This window comes from Nematolebias whitei, chromosome 2 (genome assembly GCF_014905685.2).
Source record: "Nematolebias whitei isolate Nwh7 chromosome 2, NemWhi1, whole genome shotgun sequence".
In the NCBI taxonomy this organism is placed as follows: domain Eukaryota; kingdom Metazoa; phylum Chordata; class Actinopteri; order Cyprinodontiformes; family Rivulidae; genus Nematolebias; species Nematolebias whitei.
In genome coordinates this window covers 29,086,368-29,113,123 of record NC_056499.1, presented here as the reverse complement: position 1 = coordinate 29,113,123, position 26,756 = coordinate 29,086,368, and the positions used below count along the sequence as shown (strand labels likewise).

General features: G+C 39.2%; 2 protein-coding genes across 2 annotated transcripts in view; both read left to right on the top strand.

The window, feature by feature from the left end:
* The window catches only part of ap3s2 (adaptor related protein complex 3 subunit sigma 2), an 11,037-nt gene extending 3,888 nt beyond the window's left edge, over positions 1-7,149 (top strand). Inside the window, exons 3-6 of the mRNA XM_037697612.1 lie at positions 33-144; positions 1,693-1,764; positions 5,133-5,240; positions 6,704-7,149. Of these exons, the coding sequence (XP_037553540.1) occupies positions 33-144; positions 1,693-1,764; positions 5,133-5,240; positions 6,704-6,829 (418 nt within the window). The 3' untranslated portion in view covers positions 6,830-7,149. The remainder of the gene's footprint in view (positions 1-32; positions 145-1,692; positions 1,765-5,132; positions 5,241-6,703) is intronic.
* A 13,807-nt stretch (positions 7,150-20,956) lies between these two features.
* The window catches only part of LOC119426518 (aminopeptidase N-like), a 9,345-nt gene continuing 3,545 nt past the window's right edge, over positions 20,957-26,756 (top strand). Inside the window, exons 1-8 of the mRNA XM_037694086.1 lie at positions 20,957-21,561; positions 21,679-21,821; positions 21,930-22,066; positions 22,201-22,327; positions 23,467-23,621; positions 25,673-25,786; positions 25,908-26,051; positions 26,364-26,429. Of these exons, the coding sequence (XP_037550014.1) occupies positions 20,957-21,561; positions 21,679-21,821; positions 21,930-22,066; positions 22,201-22,327; positions 23,467-23,621; positions 25,673-25,786; positions 25,908-26,051; positions 26,364-26,429 (1,491 nt within the window). The remainder of the gene's footprint in view (positions 21,562-21,678; positions 21,822-21,929; positions 22,067-22,200; positions 22,328-23,466; positions 23,622-25,672; positions 25,787-25,907; positions 26,052-26,363; positions 26,430-26,756) is intronic.

Genomic DNA, 26,756 nt, shown 5'->3' with positions numbered 1-26,756 from the left:
GGTTTGTTACGTGTTTTTCTTTCTGCTTTCAGTCTCATTGGTGGCTCAGACTACAAGTTGATTTACCGGCACTATGCCACGCTTTACTTTGTCTTCTGTGTGGACTCGTCTGAGAGTGAGCTCGGCATTTTAGACCTGATTCAGGTCAGTTGCTCCTTCTTTGAATTGCTGTGTAAAGTATCTAATGCCTTATTAAGTTTAACTTCATGTTCCTTTTCACAGTAGCTGCAAAACGTTCTCACAAAACATTCTTATAATTGGAAATATTTCTGTTACAAAAGCTGCTTGTGCCACAAGTTCGTTTTTGTTTTTACAACCAAAATCATTTTTGACCTACCATCTCCTTTCTGGATGCTTTAAATGTTTTTTTTTTTTTTTTTATTGGAAATGTTTTTTGTATTTTCTAGGAGGATGGCTGCCAAGTCAAAGTTTTTTTTCAAATATAAAGGCTTTTTACTTTTTGTTTTAATCAGCAATGACTGTCCATGTTTGTTAACATTTGGTATAATACCTATAAAGAAAAAATATACTTTTAATCCCGGCCTGTGATCACCATTGTGCCTTAGTCCATGTTCAGTACAGTAGTCCCTCGTTTATCGCGGGGGCGTCCGTACCCCGAAGCTCCGCGATAAGTGAAAAACCACGAAATAGGAATACAGTAGTTCAAGTTCAAGTACAGTAAACTTTATATTAAAGGCTTTAGAAACCCTTCCCACACTCTTGGAATGTTCTAAACTCTTAAACCTTTGTCATTTTAACAACATATGTTACTAAATTTTACTTAATAGCTCTGCAGAACAGCAACAGCTCTGGTTCCGGTCCAACTCTGTTCTATTCGGGCTCTGGTTGTTTCTGCAGACCTATCCTGCTGCGATGAAGCCCACAAATCAGTCCTCTAAACTCTTAAACCTACTAATTTTAACAACATCCAGTACTTATATGTACAGGAGCTACAACATTTTACTTACCAGGCTCTGCAGTACAGAACAGGCTTGGTTCCGGTCCGACCCGATAAATGAAAAAAGTCCCGGTACAGCATGACTGAAGCCCACCGCTCCGTCCAGCTTGATGTGCGGGTGCTGCTGCCCAGGATTTATTCCACCACCTCTGGCCCGGTCCGGACCAGCACAGCGCGACCAGACCCTGACTGAAGTGTGCAGCCGTCTGTTGTCTGCAGCTCCCAGGATCCGAGTCACACTGAGTCTGGATCAGCTGTAGTCCAGCTGCTCAGCAGTGAAGATACAACTTGAAGGATGAGTTCAGCTTCAGAATTATTTGTGACTTTCCTGCCAGTCCTGTGAGAAACAGAACTTACAGAACTTCTGACTTTGCTGCAAAACTGTCCCTCCATTTGCAGAAAGCAGTGGTTGAAAGAGCAGTGTTGACTTCCGAGAGGTGAACTGATGGCCTCTGGGTAACGTAGTTCTTTAGACTGGCAAAACAGTGAAGGCTTAATGAAAGAAAACTACTAAAAGGTGGCACTTTTTTTTTTGTTGAAAATATTATGTACATGTACAGTATTTTAAAATAAAAACGAGATAGAGTGAGTCCACGATAAGCGAAGTAGTGAGGGAGTACTGTATTTTAGTTATCAGTAATTCACATCCCCGAGGAGACTGAATAAGTTAAAACTGTCTGTAGCTCAAAAAAACTTTTCCTTTCTGACACAAATGTTTTTCTTCTTCACTTTAGGTGTTTGTGGAAACACTGGATAAATGCTTTGAAAATGTGTGTGAGCTGGACCTCATATTCCACGTGGACAAGGTGAGTGGGTGTCATATGATTGATGGAACTCTGCCTGTCTTCATGGGATTTATCTGAACAACAGAATCATTTCAGTCGTCATCAGAGCAAAAGCACCAATCATTTCCACTTGTATTTGTATTTCCTGTCATCTCATTATCATAACTGTGATTTCACAAAATGCCCCAAAGGACTTTTTTTCTTCTAATTTGGCACAAACTTTCACATGGGCCTATAGATAAACTGGTTAGATTTAGATGGTTGAGCTCATAAAACCTTTTTGACTCCCTTGTTTTAAGTACGAGTTGATTTATTTTTACTGGAACAACATCTACATTTAGATCTCCTAAAATGGCTGCAAGTGTTATTGGAGACTGTCAATGCATTGCATGGAAAGCACATATTATTCTACACCTAGCCTGATCCGCAATGTGTCCCCCCACAAAAGTTATATCAAAACGACTGGCTCAATCTCTAAGTTAGGGCTATTACTTTTATTGGCAATCGGAGTTACTATGGCGACGTATTTTGCTAACAAAGATGCCATGTTTCCTCGTAGGAAACGAATGGGAGAACACTCCTCACACGAACTGCTGCTGTCAAGTCACATGACTTGGAGTGTAGATGTCCCTGAAGAAAACAGAAACTCACTGTTGGATTTGTTTGAAACTCACAGAAAGTAACCATCAGATAAATGTCTAGAACTGATTAACGTTTAGAGCCATTTTGATTCAAGATAGCTGCCGTAGCTACCTCAGCAAACAAAAAAATTGACTATAACTTGGTCATTCTTTGAGACATTGAGGTGAAATTTAGTATGGTTGTAGCTGAGAGCGAATTGTTATACATTCTTAATGCAAATCAAATATCCAAGTTGGCTGCCTTAACTAAAAGAGAAAAAAATATGATAACTCGGCCATTTTGAAAGCGATTCAGCTGAAATTTGGTGTAGTGGTAGCTGAGAACAATCCCTATCACATACTGAATCCAAATAAAAAACATCAAAGATGGCTGACTTAGCTAAAAAGAAAAAAAAAAAGATAACTCAGCTATTTTTAGAGCCATTCAGCTCAAACTTGGTATAGTGGTAACTGAGAGTGAACCCCTGCACATAGTACTGTCATATCAATTTTTTAATTTGCAGCAGCCTGGCAGTCCACATCAAAGTTTCTCCAGGAACTTTCTAGTTAGATTTATTACCTTTATTAAACTCCAGTGTTTCCCCTACCTTTATACAAGCAGGGATGCCCGCCCTGTCAACAGAACCGAGCGCCCTGCCTACCGACCCCCCACCCCATCGACAACTGCCGGCATCAATGTGGCGCTAAACTAGCAGTGTGCAATACAGACACAGTAGCTAAAATGGTACAGAGGTAGCCGGAGGTAGCGCTCCGTTTCACTCACAATGAGTTGTCTCCACCCCTACTCAAAAACTGTCCATACAAGCAGCGCACAGCACAGACGTCCACAAAAATAACAGAAGAGATGAGCGCCCTGCCAAGACGAGTAAACTAGGGGAAACACTGAACTCCTTCAAAACCTTTCATTTTAAACCTGATAAGGGTGCAAGAACAACTGGACTGGTTGATGAAAACAGCACAGCGAAGGGTGTAAAAGTTTATGTTTCGTCTGAATACTTTAATTTTGATAGATGTTTGGTTCAAATTGGTTTTCTGACATCTCAAAAAGAAATGTGTCCTAAAAGTTGTACTTTAAGACCTTCTTATCCTAGCATGTGGCTGTGCTTATTATTAGTTGGTTTATAAAATGCATTTTCTTAGTAATAGGTGGAATAATAGGCACCTATTATTCTACACCTCGGAAGTGAGTCTACATTTCTATCTCCGTTAATGCGGCTCGGACCACAATGTCTACCCTCACAAAAGTTATATCAAAACGACCGGCCCGGCTCCGGGAAGTGTGCTATTACTTTTATTGGCATTCACAGTTACCATGGCGACATATTTTGCTAACAAAGATGCCAAATTTCCCGTAGGAAATTAATAGGAGAAAACTCTTAACAGAAACTGAGCAACATATGGAGCCATTTTGGTTCAACATGCAAGGAAAGCAGTGCATTGCCTTGCTAAACATGCATCATCCTCCATGCAATATATGGAAGGCACCTATTATTACCTATTATCACCTATTATTAATATTAATTAGTAATAATAAACAAATTATTAATTATTAATATTGATAATTACAAATATTAATAACTATTAATATTAATACTTAATATAAACATAAATAATAATTAAAACTTTTTGTATTGATATTAATTATTAATAACACATTTATGATTATTAATATTAATATATTTATTAATATTAATAATTGTCAATATTAATATTTATTATTATTAATAATTTAATAATAAATAGGCAGTCTTGATTCTACGCTCCTGAGTGTCCGTTAACTTACTCTGCTTTCGACTTTAATGCGGCCCGAACCACAATGTGTACCCCGACAAATGTTATAAAACGACTGGCTCTGCCCTGTTATGTGTGCTATTACTTTTTTGGGCAATCAGAGTTACCATGGTGACATATTTTGCTAACTAAGACCCCTAAATTCTTCATAGGAAATGAATGAGAGAACACTCCTCACACTAACTGCTGCTGTCTAATCACATGACAGAGTGAACAGGCCCCTAAAGAAAACAGAAACAAACTGTTGGATTTGTTTGAAACTCACAGAAAGTAATCATCAGATAAATGTCTCGAACTGATTTAAGTTTTTGAGCCATTTTGGTCCAAGATGGCTTCCATGGCTACCTCAGCAAACACAAAATTGACTATAACTCGGCCATTTTTAGAGCTATTCAGCTGAAATTTTGTATAGTGTTAGCTGAGAGTGAACCCCAACACATTTTACCATCAAATCAAGAATTTAAATCGGCAGCAGCCTGGCAGTCCCCGTCGAAGTTTCTCCAGGAACTTTCTAATTAAGAAAACTACAACCCACTTGTGTTCTGCGAACAGGTTCTTTTAGAACAACAGTCCTTCCTGTTCAGGTTACATGACCTCTCACATTGAACCTCAGAGCTTTCTCCACCATCTTGACTGAATTTTCCCTGCAGGAATAGAGGTCATGTGGTGCAGGTGGGTTTGGTCTTATAAATGTTACAGAGATAAAAATATTACTCAAATATTTCGACCTCGGAGAGCTCTCTAGTTGTTCAACATGAATGCAGTTGGTGTGATTACATTTTCATTAATAGACTCATACAAAATACTGCTGAATGTTTTTTTTTTCTGATTTGGCTGTGGATGACCAGATTTGTGTTCCCCAAAGAGCTTGAGACAGATTTAGAGATGGGAGTGAATGAGAACTGAACTCTTCAAGGTAAATCTTTGTTTCTGACCTGCTGTGTTGTGTCTGCACAGGTCCATTATATCTTGCAGGAGGTTGTGATGGGGGGCATGGTGCTGGAGACCAACATGAATGAAATCGTAGCTCAAGTTGAGGTTCAGAACCGTCTGGAAAAGTCAGAGGTCAGGCCTTTTCTGTCCTCATCAAAGGACTACTTTGTATTTATATTTTTGTGCATGTTTTAGTTTATAAACTACGGCTCGTGTGAACTTTAGTCATCAGGGCATTAAACCAAACGGTAACGTGAGCTTTGCATAGATTAATGTTACCCTCGACATCAGCTTTATGTTTGCTTTAGAGTCAATCCATCCCAGTAAAAGTCTCTAACTTGTTCAGCACTTCAAGCAGAACTGTTGTCAGAACATTTAGGCCTGTCGCGATAAACAATAAAACAATAAATCGAATGATAAATGAAAATGATCAACCTCATTTTCATTTATCGACTTTATCGTTTCTTCGTGTCTCTCTTTCTACTGAAGACACTGGATGACAAAAGGCTCAACTCCGGTGCTCTTCACTGACCCCTCCCTTCCTCTTTTATCTTTAAAATCAGTTTTAACCGTCCAAAATTGTGTTTTTGGATCGTTAAAAGCAGCTAAGCTGAGAAGCTAAGCTACGAGTTTGTCAAAGCTCCAAAATTCACGGTTGAAACCCGTGCCTTCGTATAGAAAGTTGTTTTTCTCTGCAAAAAGAAGCTGAGAACTTGTTTACTAATTTTTTTATTAAAAGCTTTGTGTGAAAAATGCTATGCTAAAAAGCTCAAACCACACCAAGCGTCTGCCATTTTGAGAACCGAAAAACAGGAACGAGAGACAGCCCATGTCATGTCAAGGGGCCTCCTTCCCATTTTTCTTAAAGAGACACGCTGCTCACTCCCTCACTATCCATCCTTCAGTTCAAACTGTCTTATACTGCTATCCAGTGGTCAAAAAAAGGTACTAAACACAAAAATTAACCCATATTTATTCTTAAATTTGACAATTACTATATATTGTCAAATTTCAAACAATATTATCGTTTATCGCAATAACTTCTGAGACAATTAATCGCCCGGCAAAATTTGTTATTGTGACAGGCCTAGTCTTTAATGACCATTATTAAATTTGTTAAAGAAACAGAAGATCAATTAGAGTCGTGTTGGTTTAAGAATATCATTGCAACCTGGACTACTAAAAATATCTAATGAAAAAGAATAAAAAACATATTTTGGTCCTTTTTCCACAAGCTGGCAGTTTCCCGCAGGTTTTAATGAAATCACACATTAAAATGGTAAAACTGCTTCATTTTTAGACTTAAGCTTGTGCAGCTCATGTGTTGATCTGGCCCAGTTTATAAGAGCTGCTGTAACATCCATGTGGATAACCACCTGTCGGACTCACTCCTCTTTTACACAAAAGTCTTAAAAACCCGAGCCAATCCGTCACTTAACATGAACACAGTTCCACGTTGGTCGTTTTGTGCTCATGACAGCTCCACACACACACCCACACACACACACACACACACACACACACACACACACACACACACACACACACACACACACGTGTTCACAGGTGTTTTCCGTGTTGTTTTTCCTGGGCAGGGCGGTCTGTCAGCGGCCCCCGCTCGCGCCGTCTCTGCTGTGAAGAACATGAATCTGCCCGAGATTCCCCGCAACATCAACATTGGAGACATCAATATCAAAGTGCCGAGCCTCTCCCCATTCTGAGGAGCGTTCCAGGGGAGTCCCACAGGGCTGGTGAACCGTACGGTCGGAGCAGTCCTCCTCCACCCAGCTCTGGTCAACGTGGACACCGTGTTATTATTATTATTTTTTTAATTTATGTACTACTGAACCACAGCAGCTCACTCTCCCCTTCATTCCAGTCTTATCACATCTAATGGAGAAGAGCTGTGGACTGGTTAGAGCTCTACTGAACGTTTTGCACAATACTGTAAAAGTTTTGATTCTTTACAGCATCAACAGTCATTCTATGTATTTTCTGCCACTCTTCAGGTCCTTTCAATCAGTTACTTAGTCTTTCCAGAATAAATATGAGCTGTCGTCACCCTGTGTGTATTTCCTCTCACAATTTTTATTATCAATTGTTTTGAGTTAATGTTGAAAATGTTATCCACTTTGTGTCTAGGTTTAGTTTTATTCAGTTCACTCTAACTTGATTCTTTGGCTTCTATGTTTGGCTGTGACAAAAATATTTCATATATCATCTTGGTTTTCTTCTTTATGGTTTATTATTTTTCCGATCTGTATTTGCTTTCTGGGATTTCAATACTTTGTAATGAATGTTGCTCTCTAGGGGCAGATTTTTTTCTCAAAGTGCTGAAGTTTCTCTGTGCTGTGATGGAGTCCTGCCAACATCTGGTTAGCAAAGCCACACCTTTAGTCTTTCTGTTTTAGGCGTTTTTGTGTCAAATGTGCTGTATAGATATGATCTGATTATGGAAGCAGAGTTTTATTATCGAATCTTGGATAGTTTAGCAGAGAAATAGACTTTGTCCACGTGTCAAACATTTTTTTGCCAAGATAAATAAATGAATATATATATATATACACCCATGTCAATGTGACATTTTTAGCTCACTCAAAAACAAACTCAAGCCTTTCAAAAAAGAAAACAGAGAATTCACAACAATCTGTTTAAAGATCTGCTCTTTCTGCCTCAGCCTTCAGTTTTCAGTCTTGATCCTGCGCCACATTTAGCTGCATTCTTCTGTTCCCCTTTTCCACTAAATTTGGGATCTTTGAGGACTCAGGAAGTTGTTCCCTCCCTTTATTCCCAGAAGAAAAAAAAGCCTACACAAGTTTTCACCTCCTCCCACTTCCACCTCAACTGATGCCTACTACAATGGTCTCACATCAGCAGCAGATAGTTGCAGCTTAACTTCAGCTTCTCGTGGACACTCGGAGCAGGACGTGCCGTGGATATCCACAGACAGGTGGGTCCCATCTCCCCACAGCTGTTGTAAATCGATCTAGCATGCTGCATACCAAGCTGCTTTTTGATTTGTAGGTTTTAGCTGTTTTCACATTCAGGTACAGTTGTCTGTCTGTCAGCAAAGATGTGCTGCTTATTGAGCAGTGAAGGATTTTATTTTCATAACTTGTATGAATGAGAATGTCATGAATATAATACGTTTACAGCAAAAAGTGGTTCTTTGTTTCAGTACTTGACACTTAATGTGCATAGATTTTGACCCAGTAAAAAGTGAATTTATGCTCCGAGTTAAACACTGAGTGAAGCAAATTTCCTTAATATAATTCATGTAACGAAGTTTTACTTTGTGGTCATGTTGTATGAAAGCTCAATATCTATTACCTCCTAGGGGCAGTTTGTTTCACAGTCAGTGGGCACATAAAACTAGACCAGACATTAAGACGTTAAAATACCAGAACAGAAATCATCACTGTTCATTGAGAAGCCTGATCGCTACAGGGATGAATGAGTTTTTCAGTCTGTTTGTCCTACATCTGGGCTGCAGGTGTCTGCGTCCAGATGGAAACAACCTGAACTCACCATGGAGTGGTGATCAGGATCTGCCAGAATCAGCCTGGCCTTGTTCACTGACCTCGCCTCTCAAAAGTGCCAAAAGCACCAAAAAAACAAGCCACACAAGGATAGGCCATAGCTATTGATGCAGGAAAGGGATTATGGGATCTGTATATATAGGACTTATCTGGACACCAGCACCAGCAGCTCCTACAGCTAACCAAATGACACCATCTGCTCTTAGGTGGCGACAAAAAGGGTTGATGGTAAAAGTGTTCATAAAGCAGTTGTAGTGAAAAAAGAAGTTAAGATGTTTACCAGAAGTTCCTGGTCCAAAGTGCTACAACACTGCTGTTTTATTCTGATTTACTAAATTGGATATAATCATAGCTGCATGTGCTCAACATGAGCAAACTGACTTAATCAATGAATGTTCTTGTGCAGGCTTTTTGTTTACAGCAGTTCTGGGAATGTTCCAAGGAGCGTTTGTTAAAATCACACAAGCGCATGTTCCTTTTATTGTTATTTTATTAGTCCATGAAAATGTGACTTTGGGCCCCCTAAGATAAACATTCCCACTCACAGGATTATTCTGTGCTCTTGATAAAATAAAGAGCAGCTGGTTTGTTTGTCTTATATTAACTTGGCCCAAGGAGACGCTGAAGACAGTAAAACAATAAATCTAACAAAGTTCTTATTATTAGGAGCACAGTGGCCAAGCTCTGTTAGATTAATATTTAGCTGCACGTTTTCATCCAAGAACTGAATATGTATTTATAAACTAGACCAATGAAATGAGTTGCGTATGTTGTCTGTATTAACATTTTCTGCAGAAACAAGTTTCTACTTATTGCATGTTTAAATTAAAAAAGCTGATCTGATTTAAACATTTAATTTACTGTAGCCTACTATAAAAAATACTCTCACTGACAAAAGTTGAACACTCAGACAGAATGGTGCAAATAAACGTAACTGTGTTTCTTTAAAGATCATGTGGCTGTATTGCAATGAATGGCACAGCAGATGAAATGCTTTGTAAAGCTGGCAGAGGCTGCTGAAGTGATCCACAGCTGCTGCTGTTGCTTTGTCAGCGTTGATGTTCCACACAGAGGAAGAATCAGGGACTTGCTGGCCATGAGAGGACTTCAGCCTGATGCAAGCAGCCTATAGACGTTATAGTATACAATATTAATAACAGCATGAACCGTAAATAGTGACAACCCCCAAGTTCTTTAGAAAATGTTTTGATTGTTATTAATCCTTACACTCGTGACATCCATCCATCCATCCATCCATTATCTTATACTCGCTTCTTCCATTTTTGGGTCACGGGGGTCGCATGTCCAGCAATCACTGTGCGAGGGACAGGTCACAAGTCCATCGCAGAGACACATAAAAACAAACGAGACAACTCGTGGCAATTAAAAAAAAAAAGTTGTTGAAAGAATTTTCACTTTTAGATATTCTTTTTCAGAGCTTGTTTTAGATCAGTTTGTCTGTACCTTATGAATGCTCTGCTGTTTTTCAGCAGCTTAAATCTGTTGTGAATTCTTTTTTTTTTTGGTTGTTGTTTTGAAAGGAAATACCATATTTTCCGGATTATACATCGCTCCGGAGTATAGGTCGCATCAGTCAAAAAATGCATCATGAAGAGAAAAAAACTAATATAAGTCACTTTGGAGTATAAGTCCCATTTACTTAGAAGTGTTTTTCTCAAAGTGCAAGAACAGACATTTAATCTGTAATAACAGTAACACAGGGGCTGACTGCCCGTTGGGAATAACGGGACATTTCCTGATGGCACTAGTGGTGTAATGGTACACATGGGAGTGTTGAACCGTTTCGGTACAGCATGTTCGGTTCGGTCCTCGTGCGTACCGTTTCAGTTATTTTTTCACTCATTAAATTTTATTAACGAGAGATTATGAGCCGCGGAAATGAAGTTCCTAAGCGTGTTGCAGCACGGCGCTATTATCTTGCAGCACGAGAAAACGTTAGCAGCCTAGCAGGCAACAAACAAGCCATCTTGTTGCGGTCTCCTGTTTGGGAACATTATGTCTTTCTTGTTAAAATACAAGTCGACAAATCCAAAGTTGTGTGTCGACATTGTTTCACGAAGATTGGATCTGCCGCAGGCAACACGTCCAACTTGTTAACACTCTTGAAACGGCATCATCCGAATGTGAACGTAGTTTGGTGCAAAGACCGATAACAGCAGCATTTAAACAACCTTTATCAGGTCATTCAGATTGGTCCAAAGCAATAACACAAGCTCAGTGTTTCCCCTACCATTATACAAGCGGGGTGCCCCACCCCGTCAACAGAAATGAGCACCCCGCCTACCAAACCGAACTTGACGCCCCAACCACCCACCCACCCACCCAGCACTGACATAGCACCAAGCTAGCAACGCAAAATACAGGCTCTCTAGCTAAAAAGCTAAAGGCAGCACTCAAGTTGCCTCTTCCCTCAAGCTGAACACCCTCCGCCCCTACTCAAAAACTGCTGCACTCAGACATATGTCCGTCCCCTCATCAACAAAAATCATGGATGAGATGAGCACCCCGCCATGGCAAGTTAACCAGGGGAAACACTGAAGCTGTAGGAGTTTTTAAAGCTCTGGATCTACATCCGAATGTTGTTGATGCGCCAGCTTTAAACATAAAGTTCTTGAGCCCCACTGCCTATGACATCGCATCACGTCAACTCTTCAGCCAAAAAGTTGTACCAGCACTTTATGAAAAAGCTAAAACTGATCATCAACAAGCCCTGGAGCCCAGATTTAAAGCCCTGCCACATGATGATGAGCGAGAGAGAATATTCAACCACCTCATATGATGACCGTGAAAGAAGAGGTATTGTTATTGTATTATTGTGATCTAATTAACTTTTTAATTTAAAATGATCATCTTATTAACTCTTTTTTTTATCTCTGTGTTGTTTGCAGTCTGATGATGATAGCAGATGAGTCTTTTTCATCCACCAGATCACCTCCAGCTAAGAATCTGTAATGACTGAACTTGTTTACTTGGCATATTTTCAAAATAAACATTTTGTAAGTCTTTATTTTGGCCTTTTTTGTACCAAAAATTAACCGAACCGAACCCTCCTTGAAACTGAACTGAACCGAAATGTGATTTTAGCGTACCGTTACATCCCTACCTGGCACACAGTGATCGCCGAGGGACTGGACTAAAGGTTCGGTTCGGGTTGTGCTTTATTATTTTAAATAAACAAGCCACTCTTGCTCGGTCTCACTCAATGTCTCACTGAAGCTGCACAGTAGCGATGGAGAAAGACAGACCCCTTCGCCCCCTTCCTTTTCTGAGTCTGTGTCTGTCACAGCAGAGACACAGGTTACGCGCCCACCCCCGTGGACTCACCCTCCCAATGTTCGCATGCGGCGCATGCACACAGAATATACCTGGGATCCTGAACAGGCTTATAACAAGCCAGAGAGTCCAACAAGCAAGTTACCATCCTCGCTAGGGGTTGAACAACTACATATTTTTAAACTCGACATTAACATAATAAAACTCGAGTAGCACTCGAGTACTTGATGACGTCATAGGATCTAAAGAAGGGGCAGCACGGTGGCGCAACTGGTAGAGCTGCTGCCTCTCAGCGAACAGGTCCCTGGTTCAAACCCTGGTCCAGGTGCCTTCTGGGTGGAGTTTGCATGTTCTCTCCGTGCATGCGTGGGTTTTCTCCGGGTACTCCAGTTTCCTCCCACAGACCAAAAACATGCATGTTAGGCTGATTGATAACTCTAAATTGTTCCTAGTTGTGAGTGAGAGAGTGAATGGTTGTTTGTCAAAGACAAAGACGTCACCACAAATACTCAACGTGAAATTAAAAAACTCGATAGATGTCCTAGGAATCGATGTGTAGATTACTCGAGTAGTCTGTTAAAGCCCTAATCCTCGCTGTTGCTTCTGAACAACTCTGCCATCTCCGGAGGAAGAGGAACAACATATGGTTATCAAAAGCCTAGAGGGCCCCCTCATGGCTACAAATGGTAATGTTTACTCTTTGGTTCATGTTAGTATGAATGAACATTTAACACATCAGTCAAAAATTGCGTCATGAATAGGGGAAAAAAATGTATATATACATATGGTATATATGGTATGGTATGGTATAAAGTTTATTCATTTTAAAAATACAAAACAGTTTCATAACTATATAAAAAAATACAGGAGATTTAAAATGAAAGGCAGCAGAAAGAAGAAAAAATCTTATTATATCTGCCCCTTTTTTCAAACAATTTGTTCATATATATATATATAAATATATAAGTCACTTGGGACTATACATCACAGGACTAGACAAACTATGAAAAAAAGAGCGACTTGTAGTCTGAAAAATATGGTAGTCAGCACTGATAGCCGGACATGGGCACAAGTGATCCCCACGACCCTAAAAGGAAGAAGCGGGTAAAGTAAATGGACGGGTGGATGAAGAAAACTTTCTCACAAAATAACCTCCCCTCTAGTCTTTATAGAGAAACTCTTCACAATATTAGGCCTAATATTTTACTCTTATTAAACATATTGTGATCATGTTGTGTTCCAGCTGCTTTCAAACATGCTGTTGTGGGGCCAACTATCAAAAAGAAAAATCTTGATCGTATTGTCATTAACTATTGGTGAATATCTAAAGAAAGAGTACCAGATGACATGTTTTGTAAAGAGTCCAATACCTGCGCCTGGATATAAGGCACTGATGTCACGGGGCTCTTTAATGCTTGGCACAAAATACAACAGTCCTCCCTTGTGATTTTCGCCCAGGGTGACCAGAACCTTCATGGTATTTGTGGTTTTACCCATCGGTTCTAATATCAGCCCATGATAACATCTGTATGCCCCACATTCTGGGTGATTTCGACATTACCACCAGGCATCAAGCCTCTGTGCGTCTGATGACCTTCACTAACTGTTTAACTGACTGTTGAATGCTCTGGCAACTGCCTGATAATGATGATTATCAATGCACTGAGATACAACAAGAACATGTACCTACAGTCGTCTGAAAGATGGACGGAGTGCACAAAGCTGCTACTATAAAAAGTGCGGCCTTCTTATTCTTATTCAGAACAATATTTTTGCTTCAATGAGAAAAGGGAAGAAAACATGAGGAGAGACGGTATAAAAAAGATCTCTCATGCACGGTCTTGGGGAAGGGAGGGGTGAAGAGACAAACAAAGCATCTTTGTTTTTTTCAAAACATGCCAGGAGGAGTTGAGATAAGTCCGCCGTCAAGGCCACAGTTTGGGTCAGGCAGAACTCGTGAATTGCTGTTTCTGCCTTTTAAAGTCTCGCTGGTACAATTCTCTGATGGAAACTCCAAACAGCCGAATTAATTCCTTACGCCGAAAGTCGAGCTCACAGCTTTCTTCAAGATAATTCCCAACCATTCATGGGTGCTGCGAGAAAGTTTACAGTCCTGATAACAGCCTGCTCCAACTCTGACGCAGCTCCACATAATTCAGTCTGAGTGCTGCCAAGCTTCAACACATCCACACAAATTTGAAGACAATCTAGATTTCACAAACCCAAACAGCAGAATTCTAGTTGTTCTCGTGAATCCAATTTGTTTCCATCGAGGTAAGAGGGTCCTTCTTACCCTGACTCCTGTCGGGAAAAGTTGATCAATTTTGTTGAGAGACCAGCTGATCAAATCCTTCGAATTAAGAAGGTATGCATGAAAAAAAATAGGCTCTTTAAGGGTTCACAAGACGAAAGAGAGCAAGCAGGGAAGCGGGGTCTTTCTACTTGTTATGCCACCGCTCATGCTCTCTGGTGCTTGTTTTAGCTGTGCCAGCTCCTTGTAAATCAAACCATAAATATAGCCATCACTGGTCAGCATGTAAACCGAATTACAGACAGATCGAATCCCTCCTTCCAGATGCTGAATGGTTTCTGTCAGTGAGTGTACATGACATAAAAGAAGTGTGAGACAAGCAATGATAACAGGATTAAATTATACAGGATCTTAATAGTGCTGAATGACATTAGCTAACTGCACATGATTTTCATATATGCAAATTAAATCACATTTTACTGACAGATACATTGTTTGTTGTTCTGTTGACCTAAATAAAGAGACCTAATCTAATATCAACAGGCAAAAAAGCATTTACTTGTCGTAGTTGATAGTGTGAACTCGGAATTCAGGCAGGACTCGTAGGTTTAAAACCACAAAGTGATTTAATAAAGCAAAAGGGCTCTCGAGGCAGAACAATTACATAAATTGATGATCACACTGCAGCTCAAAAAGGCACATCAAAGTGGGATTTCTATGGGGTTTTTTTCTGTCTTTTTTTAAACTGTTTTCATGCACTCCCCTGTGTCCTGTTCCTTGTGTTCATCTCCTGTCTCCAATTCTAATCTCCCCAGGTGTTTGTCATCATTTCTCATCAGTTTCTCTAGATATTCAGTCTGTAGCTTTTCCTTGCTGTGTGCATTGTCCTGTCATGTTCTGTTCTTCCCGTCGTCCCCTCACTGAAAGTAAGTTTTTGCTGCCCCATCAGCTTTTGTTTTGTTTGATTTAAATAAATTCAAATCATTTATTTTTTACCTTCTCCTGTATTCTGCCTGCACGCGAGTTCAACAACTAAAATAACAGAATCATGATACAAATAAAAACTACAACGGACAGTAACCAGCACAATGCAAGTGACAAAGAGAGGAACCAACTTTTGAACAGACGCTGTTTGACTTGTACAACAAACACCTGGCAGGGAGATCAGGTGAGGGAGGAGCTGGAGCTGTAAACAAAACACTGGGGAGCTGGATAACTCCAACTCAGTTAATAAAATACAGAATAAGATAAAAAAAATTAAAAAAAAATGAATCCTGAGATTAAAAAAGCCAATTACTGTTTTCTGCTTGGCTTGATTATTCATGTGACTTGGATACACACCATCAGAATCAAACTTTTTTTATTGTTTGCCAAAACAAATATGAACACAGTAGTTCTCAATGAATGGGCACAACAACTGTTAGCTAATTAAGATAACGTGGTTCTCTGTGATGACGTTGGGCAAAGTCTGCATGGAGTCTAAAAATGGAGATGGACCCAAATTTCCTCAACCGAGCCATCTCTGTAGTAATCAAGATAAACTATTAATTTAAAAGCAATATAATTAATGACTGTAAATAAATGTATGTATTCTGGCACTCCATGTTACTTTTCAGAAACATCTGCAAGTGCTTTATTTGTTGTCATAAAAAAAATCACAAAAAAGTTTACATTTGTGTGGTCTTGGCCTAAATAGATAAATATTCAGATGCATTATTTCCAGATGTGAAATTCACATAGCAACAACCAAGTGAATGTGTATTTTTTACATCTGTATGCAGATATTGTGTTCTGAGGACTGAAGGCTTGGTTTCAGATTACTATGTAAACTAAAAGATTGTTCTTTAATGACACGGTATGTTCGTGTCTAAAGAGCTCCTTGTCTTGTTTGCTTTTCTCTAAGCATGTAAGTCTTTAAAGCTGCAAATAAAGCAGATAAATCTGTCAAAACATTTTTTATAGATGTTGCACATCAACTGAATTTTGAAACAAGAAAAAGTTGCCAGAGTTGTTGATTAAAGTTAGATTTACAGAGAAGAGGCTAAAACCCTAAAACTGCATGAAGGAAATGTTATCATTGCTATAACTTCTCACTGTAAACAAAGTTAAAAATTACACAAATTGGTAGATTAACCATCAGTTTAATAATTCCTGATTGCATTGGAATGTATTTATTTACACACATTATTTGATTTATGGCTAAACAAGGCATTATGGTGATATATTGTTGATTGACAGCAATGGTTTTGTGGACTTTAAAGGCAGTTTAATATTCAAAAGATCTTCAACCAAAACACTTGATATGTTCAAGAAAACAGTTACAAGATAAACGGATGTCTCAGCTCTTATACTGTAAGTTTATTTGTTTATAAGATGGATACCATCAAGTTTTAATCTCCTGCTGAACGTGAACAAATGAGGCTATTTTGAAAATATTATATTTTAAATGTCAATCGTCAAAGGAGCATGTCACGTTCAAGTGCACCACATGTTTTACAGATAAAGTTAGCTCAGTTGTCAACTCAACAAGAGAACAAAATGTTATTAAATGTCCAATTTAGGTATAAATGTGCACACTCTGCAATGTTTTTTTTTTTGTTACACTGATATACAGTAGCACAGGGAAAACATTCCCTCATTGTTTATTTCTTTATATTGTGCACACTAAAATCCATATCAAGTTTTTATTTTCTAAATAGTATAATATAAAAGGCTGTGTCTGTTAATAAAACCCTCACTTGCATTCAAACTAATTCAAATTTCTGGATTAGAAGTCCTACTTAAGGACATACCAAATCTCCTCTGACAGCATTTGACCTCACATAACTGCAGTTTTGAATGCAAGATAACATCTATTCATCTATCTAATAAAGGCAGAGAATGACTCGAACCTGGCATAAAAACAGCACCATCAGGATGTTATTTTGCAGATGCATTACACAGTACGCTCAGGGCTTGAGGAATCTTTCTTTCTCATTTGTTCATAAGAAAATATTACCACAACTGATATGGCAAAAGGATTGTTCTCAAATTGTGCTGAGACAATGTGTAATCTTTCATTAACACCAGGATGAAGTGTCCTTCAGGAAGTGCACAAGGTAATCTAATACAGTTTCTACTTTTGAATGTGTTTTTTATACAGAAAGGAAGGTAAAAATAAACATGTTTTAAGTACACATAATTTTTATGATCAGATACATAAAGTTCCTAAGTAAAAATGTATTTCTTTCTCCGTATGTATTGTAGCAATAAGAAGGGATGAGATGGAGGAAGAAGGGTGACACTTTCTCCACTCCCCTCCACTCCACTTATTTTATTTACTTAGCTCTTGTTAAAGTGGGGCACCGGCTGGTCAGTTTACTGACCAACAACAGCTTAATTAATACATTCACCCTTTAATAATCAGAAGCAGTCACTGAAGTAGAATCCGTTAATAACAGGGACTTCTATACCAGAACACATGAATATTCATCCGAATGAAGAGACCAAAGTTGTCTTTGAAGTTTTATTACAAAAAAATCAAACTAAAAATCAACAACAACAATAATAAACAAACAATAATAATGTATCAATTTAAAGCAAAATTCACTCTTTGAGCAGGAATTATTTCAGTTTTGTACGTGCATGAATTTAGACAAAGTTTGACTATTTTAATAAATAGTTTACTTTGGATTTTGGAAGAAAGAAGTTATTTAATCTGATCAGATAAAGTCATTTATTATCACACTGCAAGCCAGAAAATGATTGACCATCAGCTTAAAATAGCATAACCAGACCAAGACATCATGTCACCAGGTTTCTGCTCCTTACCGGGTCAGTGTTGAAGGCACCAGGTCACTTGTCTTTCTGGGGGTTCTCTGGTGGATCAAACCAGGATACACCATGAGGAGGACTCGCCGGGAACCGCCCAAGGTAGCTGACCATCACTGTGACAGCTTCAGGGGCCTGTGAGGGCAACAGTTGATGAGAAGGTGCCGTCCATCGCAAACTTCAGCCGAGAACGTGAGTCTTGCAGTGAGAAAAGGCTTCATCTTCTACAATTATTTACTTCTAACAATTGTAACTGAGCAACATTTTTATCTGCTCAGGAAATGAACGAGTGGACATTGGCACGACCTCTAGGATCGGGTCCACAGACGAACTGCCTTCCGGTTCAGGGCCGGAGATGATCTCTCCGCATCAGGAATCCAAAACGAACCGCTCAGTTCGTGGGTCCAAGGCAAACTGCTTTTCACACAAAGGATTTTTATGCAAAACAACAGCTCTCTGCTCAGGATTATTTTGACTGCTCTCAGGGACACCATGACCTCCCCTCTGAAGAAAACACCTTCTAGCTCAAAGAACATTTTCACAGGTGTCTCTGAAGGAATAATCACTTTCTGAAAAACAGAACAGAGAAATATATTATTCACATTGTAATATTTCACACTATTTCATTATGATTGAAAACAACAATCAAAATTATTTATGTTCACACTTGTTAATCAAATAAAACAAACTTCATTAATGATTTGTTTTTCTTTCTTAGAAACATAGGAAAAATAAGGTGAACTTGTCAGACTTTAGCTGACTCTGTGTCCAAGGATGAGAAATGTGTAGAAAAACATCAGACATTATTGAAGTCAGAGATAACTTTAAAGAACACAATTTATGGTGAGTCTGAAAGATGAATAAGGGTCAGGGATCACAGTTAGAGCAGTGCAGCTTCATGCTACAGTGTGTGTGTGTGGATAGATGGCTGGCTGGATGGATGCCTGCATGGATGTGGTCGGCTCTCTTGCTCGGGGTAGTGGCGGTGGGCTCCAGACAGAAGCCGGACCTATGGCTGCAAGTCCCTTCTCGTAAGTCTTCGTGGACAGGCTACCAGCTCACAATGGGTCTGGAGGTCTGGTTCTGTGTAGGTCTTGAGCTCTGAAGCGCTCCAGATGGCCAGCACGGGACCAAATTGAGTCCAAATCTGGATGAAAAAAACTCCCGGTGTGCTCCAGAGGGAGCGCCGAGCCTACGGCAGTGCATTCTCCGCTCTGAAGTCCTCGTGGGCTGGCTAACACCCCTCAGGATCGCCATTGGGTTTGGGGGTCTGGTTCTGCTCCAGTTCTGGTCTGGTTCCGTGCAGTTTTCTAAATCCACTGTGCACCAAAATCTCTGTAAAGGATCAAACTTTTTGTATCTAATCAAAACTTTCCCTCTCCATATTTCATTTGAAGGCAACAGGGTTTCTGGGCGGGGCACACCCTGGACAGGTCGCAAGTCCTTCACAGGGATTAGTGATTCATCTTTTAACTTATTTATGATTATGGGGCGAGTGAGAGAGTAAATGGTTGTTTGTCTCCTTTGTCTCTATGTGGCTCTGTGATGGACTGGAAACCTGTCCAGGGTGTACCCCGCCCCTCGCACAGTGATTGCTGGACATGGGCACCAGCGACCCCTGTGACCCAAAATGGAATAAACGGGTAAAGAAAATGGATGGATGGAATATTTTAGTGGTATTTCACTGAACTTTTGTCTCCCATGTAACTGTGTTAATCTGGAGTTTGTTTCAGAATTATTGTCACATCTGTGTTTCTGTGTGTTTAGTTTTTTCTGTATTTGCTTCTGTGTTATTTGTGTTTTAGTTTCTCCTGTCTTTCTGTCATTTGTCATTTCTCCCTGTCAGCCTTTTCAGTATTTTTCCTCAGTCTGCTACCTTCACCTGTTCCCAATCCTAATCACCCCAGGTGTTTGTCATTTTGTCTTGTTAGTGTCCCCTTAAATATCTTGACGTTTTGTTTTTCCCTCGTCCATGGATTGTGCTTCCCAAACCCTCTGTTTTTGTAAGTTTCGCTGCCACGTCTGTTTTTTGTTTTTGTGTTTTGTTGAATAAATCAGTTTTCTTTATTTTACCCTTGAGTTCCTCATGCCAGTCTGCACTCTGGGTTCAACACTTTGCTAAACATGTTAATTATTACTTCTAATCAAATTAGAACCAATTCAGAAAGCTGTGCACCTGCCGGCTGGAGATGGGAGGTGTCCGTTTCTCTGATTTATACTGTTTTTCCTGAAATAACCTCAACCTATGGGAGGGAGACAAAGGGCAAATACTTTGTTGACACACACAAAAACAACAACAATAAATTGAATATTAAGCAACATATACACGCATTCTTTTACATAAAAATGTGACACAATTTGTAAAAAAAAACCCAGTTAATTAATGTCTGCCCCACTAATTTTTGCTCAGGAGCCACCACTGTAGATAATACTGCATGCATCTGTAACACAAAGTAACAACAAAGTAACAAAGACTGACAAAGACTTTGGTTTTGAACCAGTTTGACACAACTGTCGATGAGGAAGAGGGCCGGTTCCAGAGGAGGGGCATGCCAAAGACACCATCTTAGCACAAACATAACTGGTTTGTTCCACTTTGGAGTAAGCTGTTTGGGGGAAGAATCAGTTTTGCGTTGTGTGTTTCCTTGACTGATGAAGCCTTCCGGATGGAAGGTGAAACGTTTCAGAAAAAAAAAGAAACTGTCCAGAGGACCTGACTGAAAATTGTTGGATTGTATACCTGGATTATTGAGCATGGACGTTTTTGGTTAACAAAGATTGAATTAATAACTTTGGGTTTTCTCACTTTTTATGTCTCCTCAGATGATCTGGAAAAGTCTTGGTTTGCCATGTTAACAGTTCAACCATTAACTGAAAGAAGAAGAGCCCTGCTGACCTTGACAAACAGGGCCTAAACCCCCTCAGCATTCAGCATTCAACCTTGTATACCAGAAATGGGAAAAGTCTACTATATCAATAAAAATGTTGGCCTTGGAATGCTCATACTAGCTATCAGCATGCTGATTACAATAATAGCTCTCTCCATTGCCTATGACAAGGACAGGGTCAAGAATCAAGGTCAGCTTGGAAAAGGAGCTTCAGAAAGCAGCAGCACATCTCCCCCCTTCACAACCCCCTTTACATCAAAGGAACCCTGGGACTATTATAGACTTCCAAAGTCCCTCATCCCTGAATCTTACAATGTGACCCTGTGGCCCCAGCTGCAGCCCAACAAAGATGGGATTTACATTTTTACTGGACATTCAGATGTGATCTTCAAATGTATGAAAGAAACAGACCTGATCATTATCCACGCTAACAAGCTGAACTTCACCATGGTCCTTGGGAACCATGCTGAACTGAGAGGCCGAGATGAAGCCACTGTACCTGCCGTACAGAAGACTTGGCTTGTGGTGAGGACGGAGTATCTGGTTATTCAGCTGAACAGGAAACTAACTGTGGGAACGTCCTATGTGCTTCACACTGAATTTAAGGGGGAGCTGGCAGATGACCTGCAGGGATTCTACAGGAGTGAATACATAGATGATGGAGTAAAGAAGTAAGAAATGATACAGTAACATTGTTCATTATTTAACTGTGATGTCTAATTTTTATGGTTCCAGTTTTCTTGAAGGGATTTCATGTTTTGTTTATGTTCAACTGGAACATTTTTCAGAGTTCTTGCTACCACTCAGATGCAAGCAACATATGCCAGGAAAGCCTTTCCTTGCTTTGATGAACCAGCCATGAAAGCTATCTTCAATGTCACCATCATTCATGACCGAGGCACAGTGGCTCTCTCCAACAGCAAGGAAAGGGGTTTGTTATAGATTATTACCAGTTTGAAGATATCATAAGACTATATACAGTGATACATTAATAATGGTACCAGCATGCCAAGGTCCAATGTTTTGTTTCTTTGTACAGATTATTCAGACTCAGTCATTGATGGTGTTCCTGTCAGAGTTACAACTTTCGAACCCACAGAGACTATGTCCACTTATCTGTTAGCCTTTCTCGTCAGCGAATTCATTTCCATTCAGTCAAGCCAAAATCATTTGTTGGTGAGGAATATAGTCTTTGCATTTAACCTATATTAACATTATCAGTGGTGCTTTCATGTTGCTTTATTAGTGTTTTAAATCACCAACATCAATGTGCGCCACCAGGACATATATTTTTTAAATGTATTTTGCAGATTCGAATTTGGGCTCAAAGAAAGGCCATAGCTGACGGGCAGGGTGAATATGCTCTTAATGTGACAGGGCCCATCCTTCAGTTCTTTGAGAAATACTACAATACTACTTATCCACTCTCAAAGTCAGGTAGGTAAAAGGTATATCAATGTTTTTGCAGCAAGGCAGAACTTTTTTTTCTTTTTTCTCATTGAGTCCAGAAGATCTGATAAATAACATTTTCTTCTACCTGTGGAAACATTGCATATGCTGTCAGTCAGTTCTTCATTGTACTGTTTGAAAATATGGTTAATATTTTGGCTCAATATAGTTGATATCTTGGCACACTAATAATATGGTTGATATCTTGGCACACTAGCTAAATAATCATTCTTACAAGTAAAACATTTGTTTGTACTTTTGTGTAACTAGCCATCAAAGTGGTGCGCTAGTAGCCTGAAAATCTCAACTTGTAGACTTTTTAAGTACCAGCAGACCATTGGACCAAACTACTACTTGTCTGTGTCACACTAGTTAACTAGCTAGCGAACATCAAAAACCCACATTTGTTAACTTATCACAAATTCTGCCTACTAGTGCTGTTACTGTCAAATGTATGGGCAAGTTTAATATAAAAACGATACTAGTCCACTAGTAAAACCTAACTTGCTTACTAATTGACAATTTAAACATTATGTAATCTTAGTACTTAACTGATGCAGTCGGAAGCTGTTATTAGTTAACTAGAAAGTCTAAAATGTTTACTATTTGACTGGTAAAACTCAAAATAATCACTGGGTGATAAGTATAATTAATTTAGGCTTGAATTAATAATGATTAAAATGCATAATAGTTGACTAGATAAGTATTTATTTTACGTTGCCTAGTGCAGTGAAAAAGTTCCAGTTCACCAGTGCACCCTAAATGGACACTTGTTAATTATTAAGGTCCAAAATATAGCACTGTTTGTGAGAAGAACTAGTTAGACTTATTTTGGCCTCACTAGTCGGCCAGTAAAACCTAAATTGCTCAGTAGCTGAGCAACTGAAGCCTATTATAGCCTGACTTTTGAACTAGAACTAATGAAAATGTGTACTAGTTAACCAGAGTTAACTTTCATTGTCACTGTCACTGTAACTGCAGTAACCCATTAAGAGGGTTAGTTTGCTGGCTTGTTTTGACAAGATGACATATCTCAGTTCATGATGACCATGCTGTGTGAGGGTGTTATGGTTGAGGTTTTTAAAGACTTTTAACTTGACTGAATCTTTAACGTTTGCTCTTGGTAGATCACGTTGCACTGCCCGATTTCAATTCTGGAGCAATGGAGAACTGGGGTCTGGTGATGTATAGAGAAACAGGCCTGCTGTATAACCCCCTGCTGTCCTCCACTGGAAACAGAGAGAGAGCCACAACTTTGATCTCCCATGAACTTGCACACATGGTATGTCACTGTCTCTAAGTGTCATAGTAAAGTACAATGATACAGTACAATACAAATTTATTCATAAAGCACTTTAAAACAACACCGTTGGCCAAAGTGCTGTATACACTAATACAAGCATAAAAAAAACATAAAATCAGCAGATACCATAAAAGTAATGAACTACTAAATCACAAAAGAGCAAACAGTAAAAACAATAAAAGAAAATAACTTAAAAACAGTAAAACCAACATTTCAAGCTGAGTTAATTGTCAAAGAGAAAAAATGTGTTTCCAGAGAAGATTTAAAAACAGGCAGTGAGTCAGTTTGTCTGATGTGCAAAGTCACTCGGTCACCTCTCGGCCTCCTGTTGGACTGTGGGACAACCACCAGCAACTGATCTGCTGACCTGAGAGAATGTGAACAGACAGCTGGAGCAGGTCAGACAGATCCTGTGGGACGAGACCACGAAGACATTTGAAAACAAATAAAAGAACCTTAAAATTAAGCTGGAAACAAACTGGGAGCCAGTGTAGTGATTCTAAAACAGGGGTGATGCGCTCTTGTTTTCTGGTACCAGTTAAAAGGCAAGCAGCAGCATTCTGAAACAGCTGGAGTTGAGTCAGTAATGACTGGCTCAGACCAACATGAAGTGCTTTACAAAAGTCCAGACAAGTTGTGATGAAAGCATGGATTAAAATCTCAAAACGATGATTTGGCAGGAATGGTTTCACCTTGGCCAGTTGTCTCAAGTGATAAAAGTTGGACTTGATCACTGATTTAATCTGAGCATCCAGTTTAAAATCATTGTCCAGCCTCACACCCAGTTTAGTTGCTGTCTCAGTCAGATGTTTTGTTAAAGTACCCAGATCAGGATGGACTTCGGAACCATCACTGGACTTAAACAACAAGTCCTTGGTCTTTTTCTCATTAAAATATAAAAGTTATGTGACATCCATGCTTTGACTTCTGCCATACATTCCAGGAGTTGGTTCAGAAAGCAAGCTTTCTGGTAAGTCTTTCACTAATTCAGTATAATTACTCTTATTGCGCTAAACTCAACTAATTCAGGCCAAAATGAATGTTTACTGAAACTTCGGTTGCTTAATTTTATTTTCATTCATTCAACCTTTATTTATACAAGTTAGTCTCATTGAGCCACGAGGACTCATTTACAAGAGAGACCTGTTCCAGACAGAACATATAAAGTACAGACAACAATAACAATAAACAATAACAACAATAAACTACAGTAAAAAATACAGTTAAAATAAAAGTAATGGTATAAAACAATAAATCAAGGTGCTGTAAAACAAGGTAAAATACTAATGCTTTATATATTGTATTGGTTATTAATGTTTAGGAACTTTTGTGTGAAATCTTTTTATCTTTTTATCTCTTGCTGCTGTTACACTTGAATTTCCCATCTGTGGGACAATAAAGGCTGTTTCTATTCTATTCTATTCTATTCTATTCTATTCTATTCTATTCTATTCTATTCTATTCTATTCTATTCTATTCTATATTTGCTTTGATGTTTCTATTGACCTTATTTAAAAACCCCTAAAGATATCAAAGTGGACAACTCCAGTTCTTGTTGCAAGGTGTTCCAGGTTGCAGGAGCAGAGTAAGAAAAGGCCTTTTTGCCAAGTTCAGTCCACACTGAAGGAACGCTGCAGGTAATGATGGCCTGAGAGTGCATGTTGTAACTGCAATGATGACGTGACATATGGGAGGAGATTTAAGAATGTAGCAGACCAAGGAGGGATTTATACATGAAAATGAACCAGTGTGAGAGCCTATGTGTAGATAATGATGACCAGCTGAACAATGAGTACTGAGTGCAGTGATGGTACGGTAGTTACAACCAGTTATGAATCTTAGCGTGTCATGGACAGCATCCAACAGCTACAAGGAGATGGCAGGAGCATTCATGTAAATAATGTCACCTTAGTCAGTGACCAGTAGGAAGGTAGCGGTTACATGGTGTTTTCTGACATTCAGAGTTAAGATCTATTTCTGAAAAGAGCCAAACCATTTTTTTCTATCCCTGATGTCTGCTTTTTTTCTAGTGGTTTGGAAACCTGGTGACTTTGCGATGGTGGAATGACTTATGGCTGAATGAGGGCTTTGCTTCATACGTGGAGTACCTTGGTGCTGACTATGCTGAGCCCACCTGGAACATTGTAAGATCAACTATTGCACCCTCACAGACAGCTTTGACACATTTCTTAAAAGATTCTCAAGTTGTCAAGATATCTTTGGCTCAGGAAGCCTGTCCTGATTCTCCTCTCCACTTGGATACAGAAAGACTACATCATTCTATATGATGTGCAGAAGGCGTTTGCTGTAGATGCTCTGGCCTCCTCTCATCCTCTGTCCCGAAAGGAAGAGGAAGTCAATGAGCCTGCTGAGATCAACGAAATGTTCAACACCATTTCCTACAATAAGGTGAATTTCCCACATTACTTCTGCTTTATGCAAAGTCTAATGAACCTATAGTTCATCAGTTATCATTTTCTCTTTCTGCATTTTTAACAAAATTATTGACAACATAGATGCATCTAGAGCTTAAATGATGAAAAGAGGCTTCATTAAAAGTTCTGAGTTAGGCCTTGCTTGATTTTACCTGAAATGTTCTGTTTTGAAGAATATGAAAAGTTGTGATTTTCACAAACACAGAAACGAGTAACGACGTGTAACAATGCATTTTTATAGCTGCTTCCAGTTGGTATTTTATTTTTGAGAATTTGTTGTTTTCAGGGCGCTGCAGTGCTGAGGATGCTGTCAGAGTTTCTCACTGAACCTGTGTTTGCTAGTGGAATCAGTGTGAGTATAAAGTAGGATATAAAATCCCATTATCTGAGTACTATTGTCACCCTGTATGTTTTTGAGTGTTTTTGCATACTGGTGTTTTACTGGTTGTTTAGTTTAACCACAGGATTGTGCAAGGCCTTCCTGTTGTTGTTGGGATTTATTGTTTCCTGTTTGAAAGTTATTTGCTGATTTTTCAAAAAGCGTTCAGTACAAAAACAACTGGACTTTATTTGTAACAGAAGACGTTTCGCTCCTCATCCGAGGAGCTTCCTCAATTCAATGATCAGTGAGTGAGAGATTCAGGTTATAAGGCTGAGTGAGATAAGACACACACACACA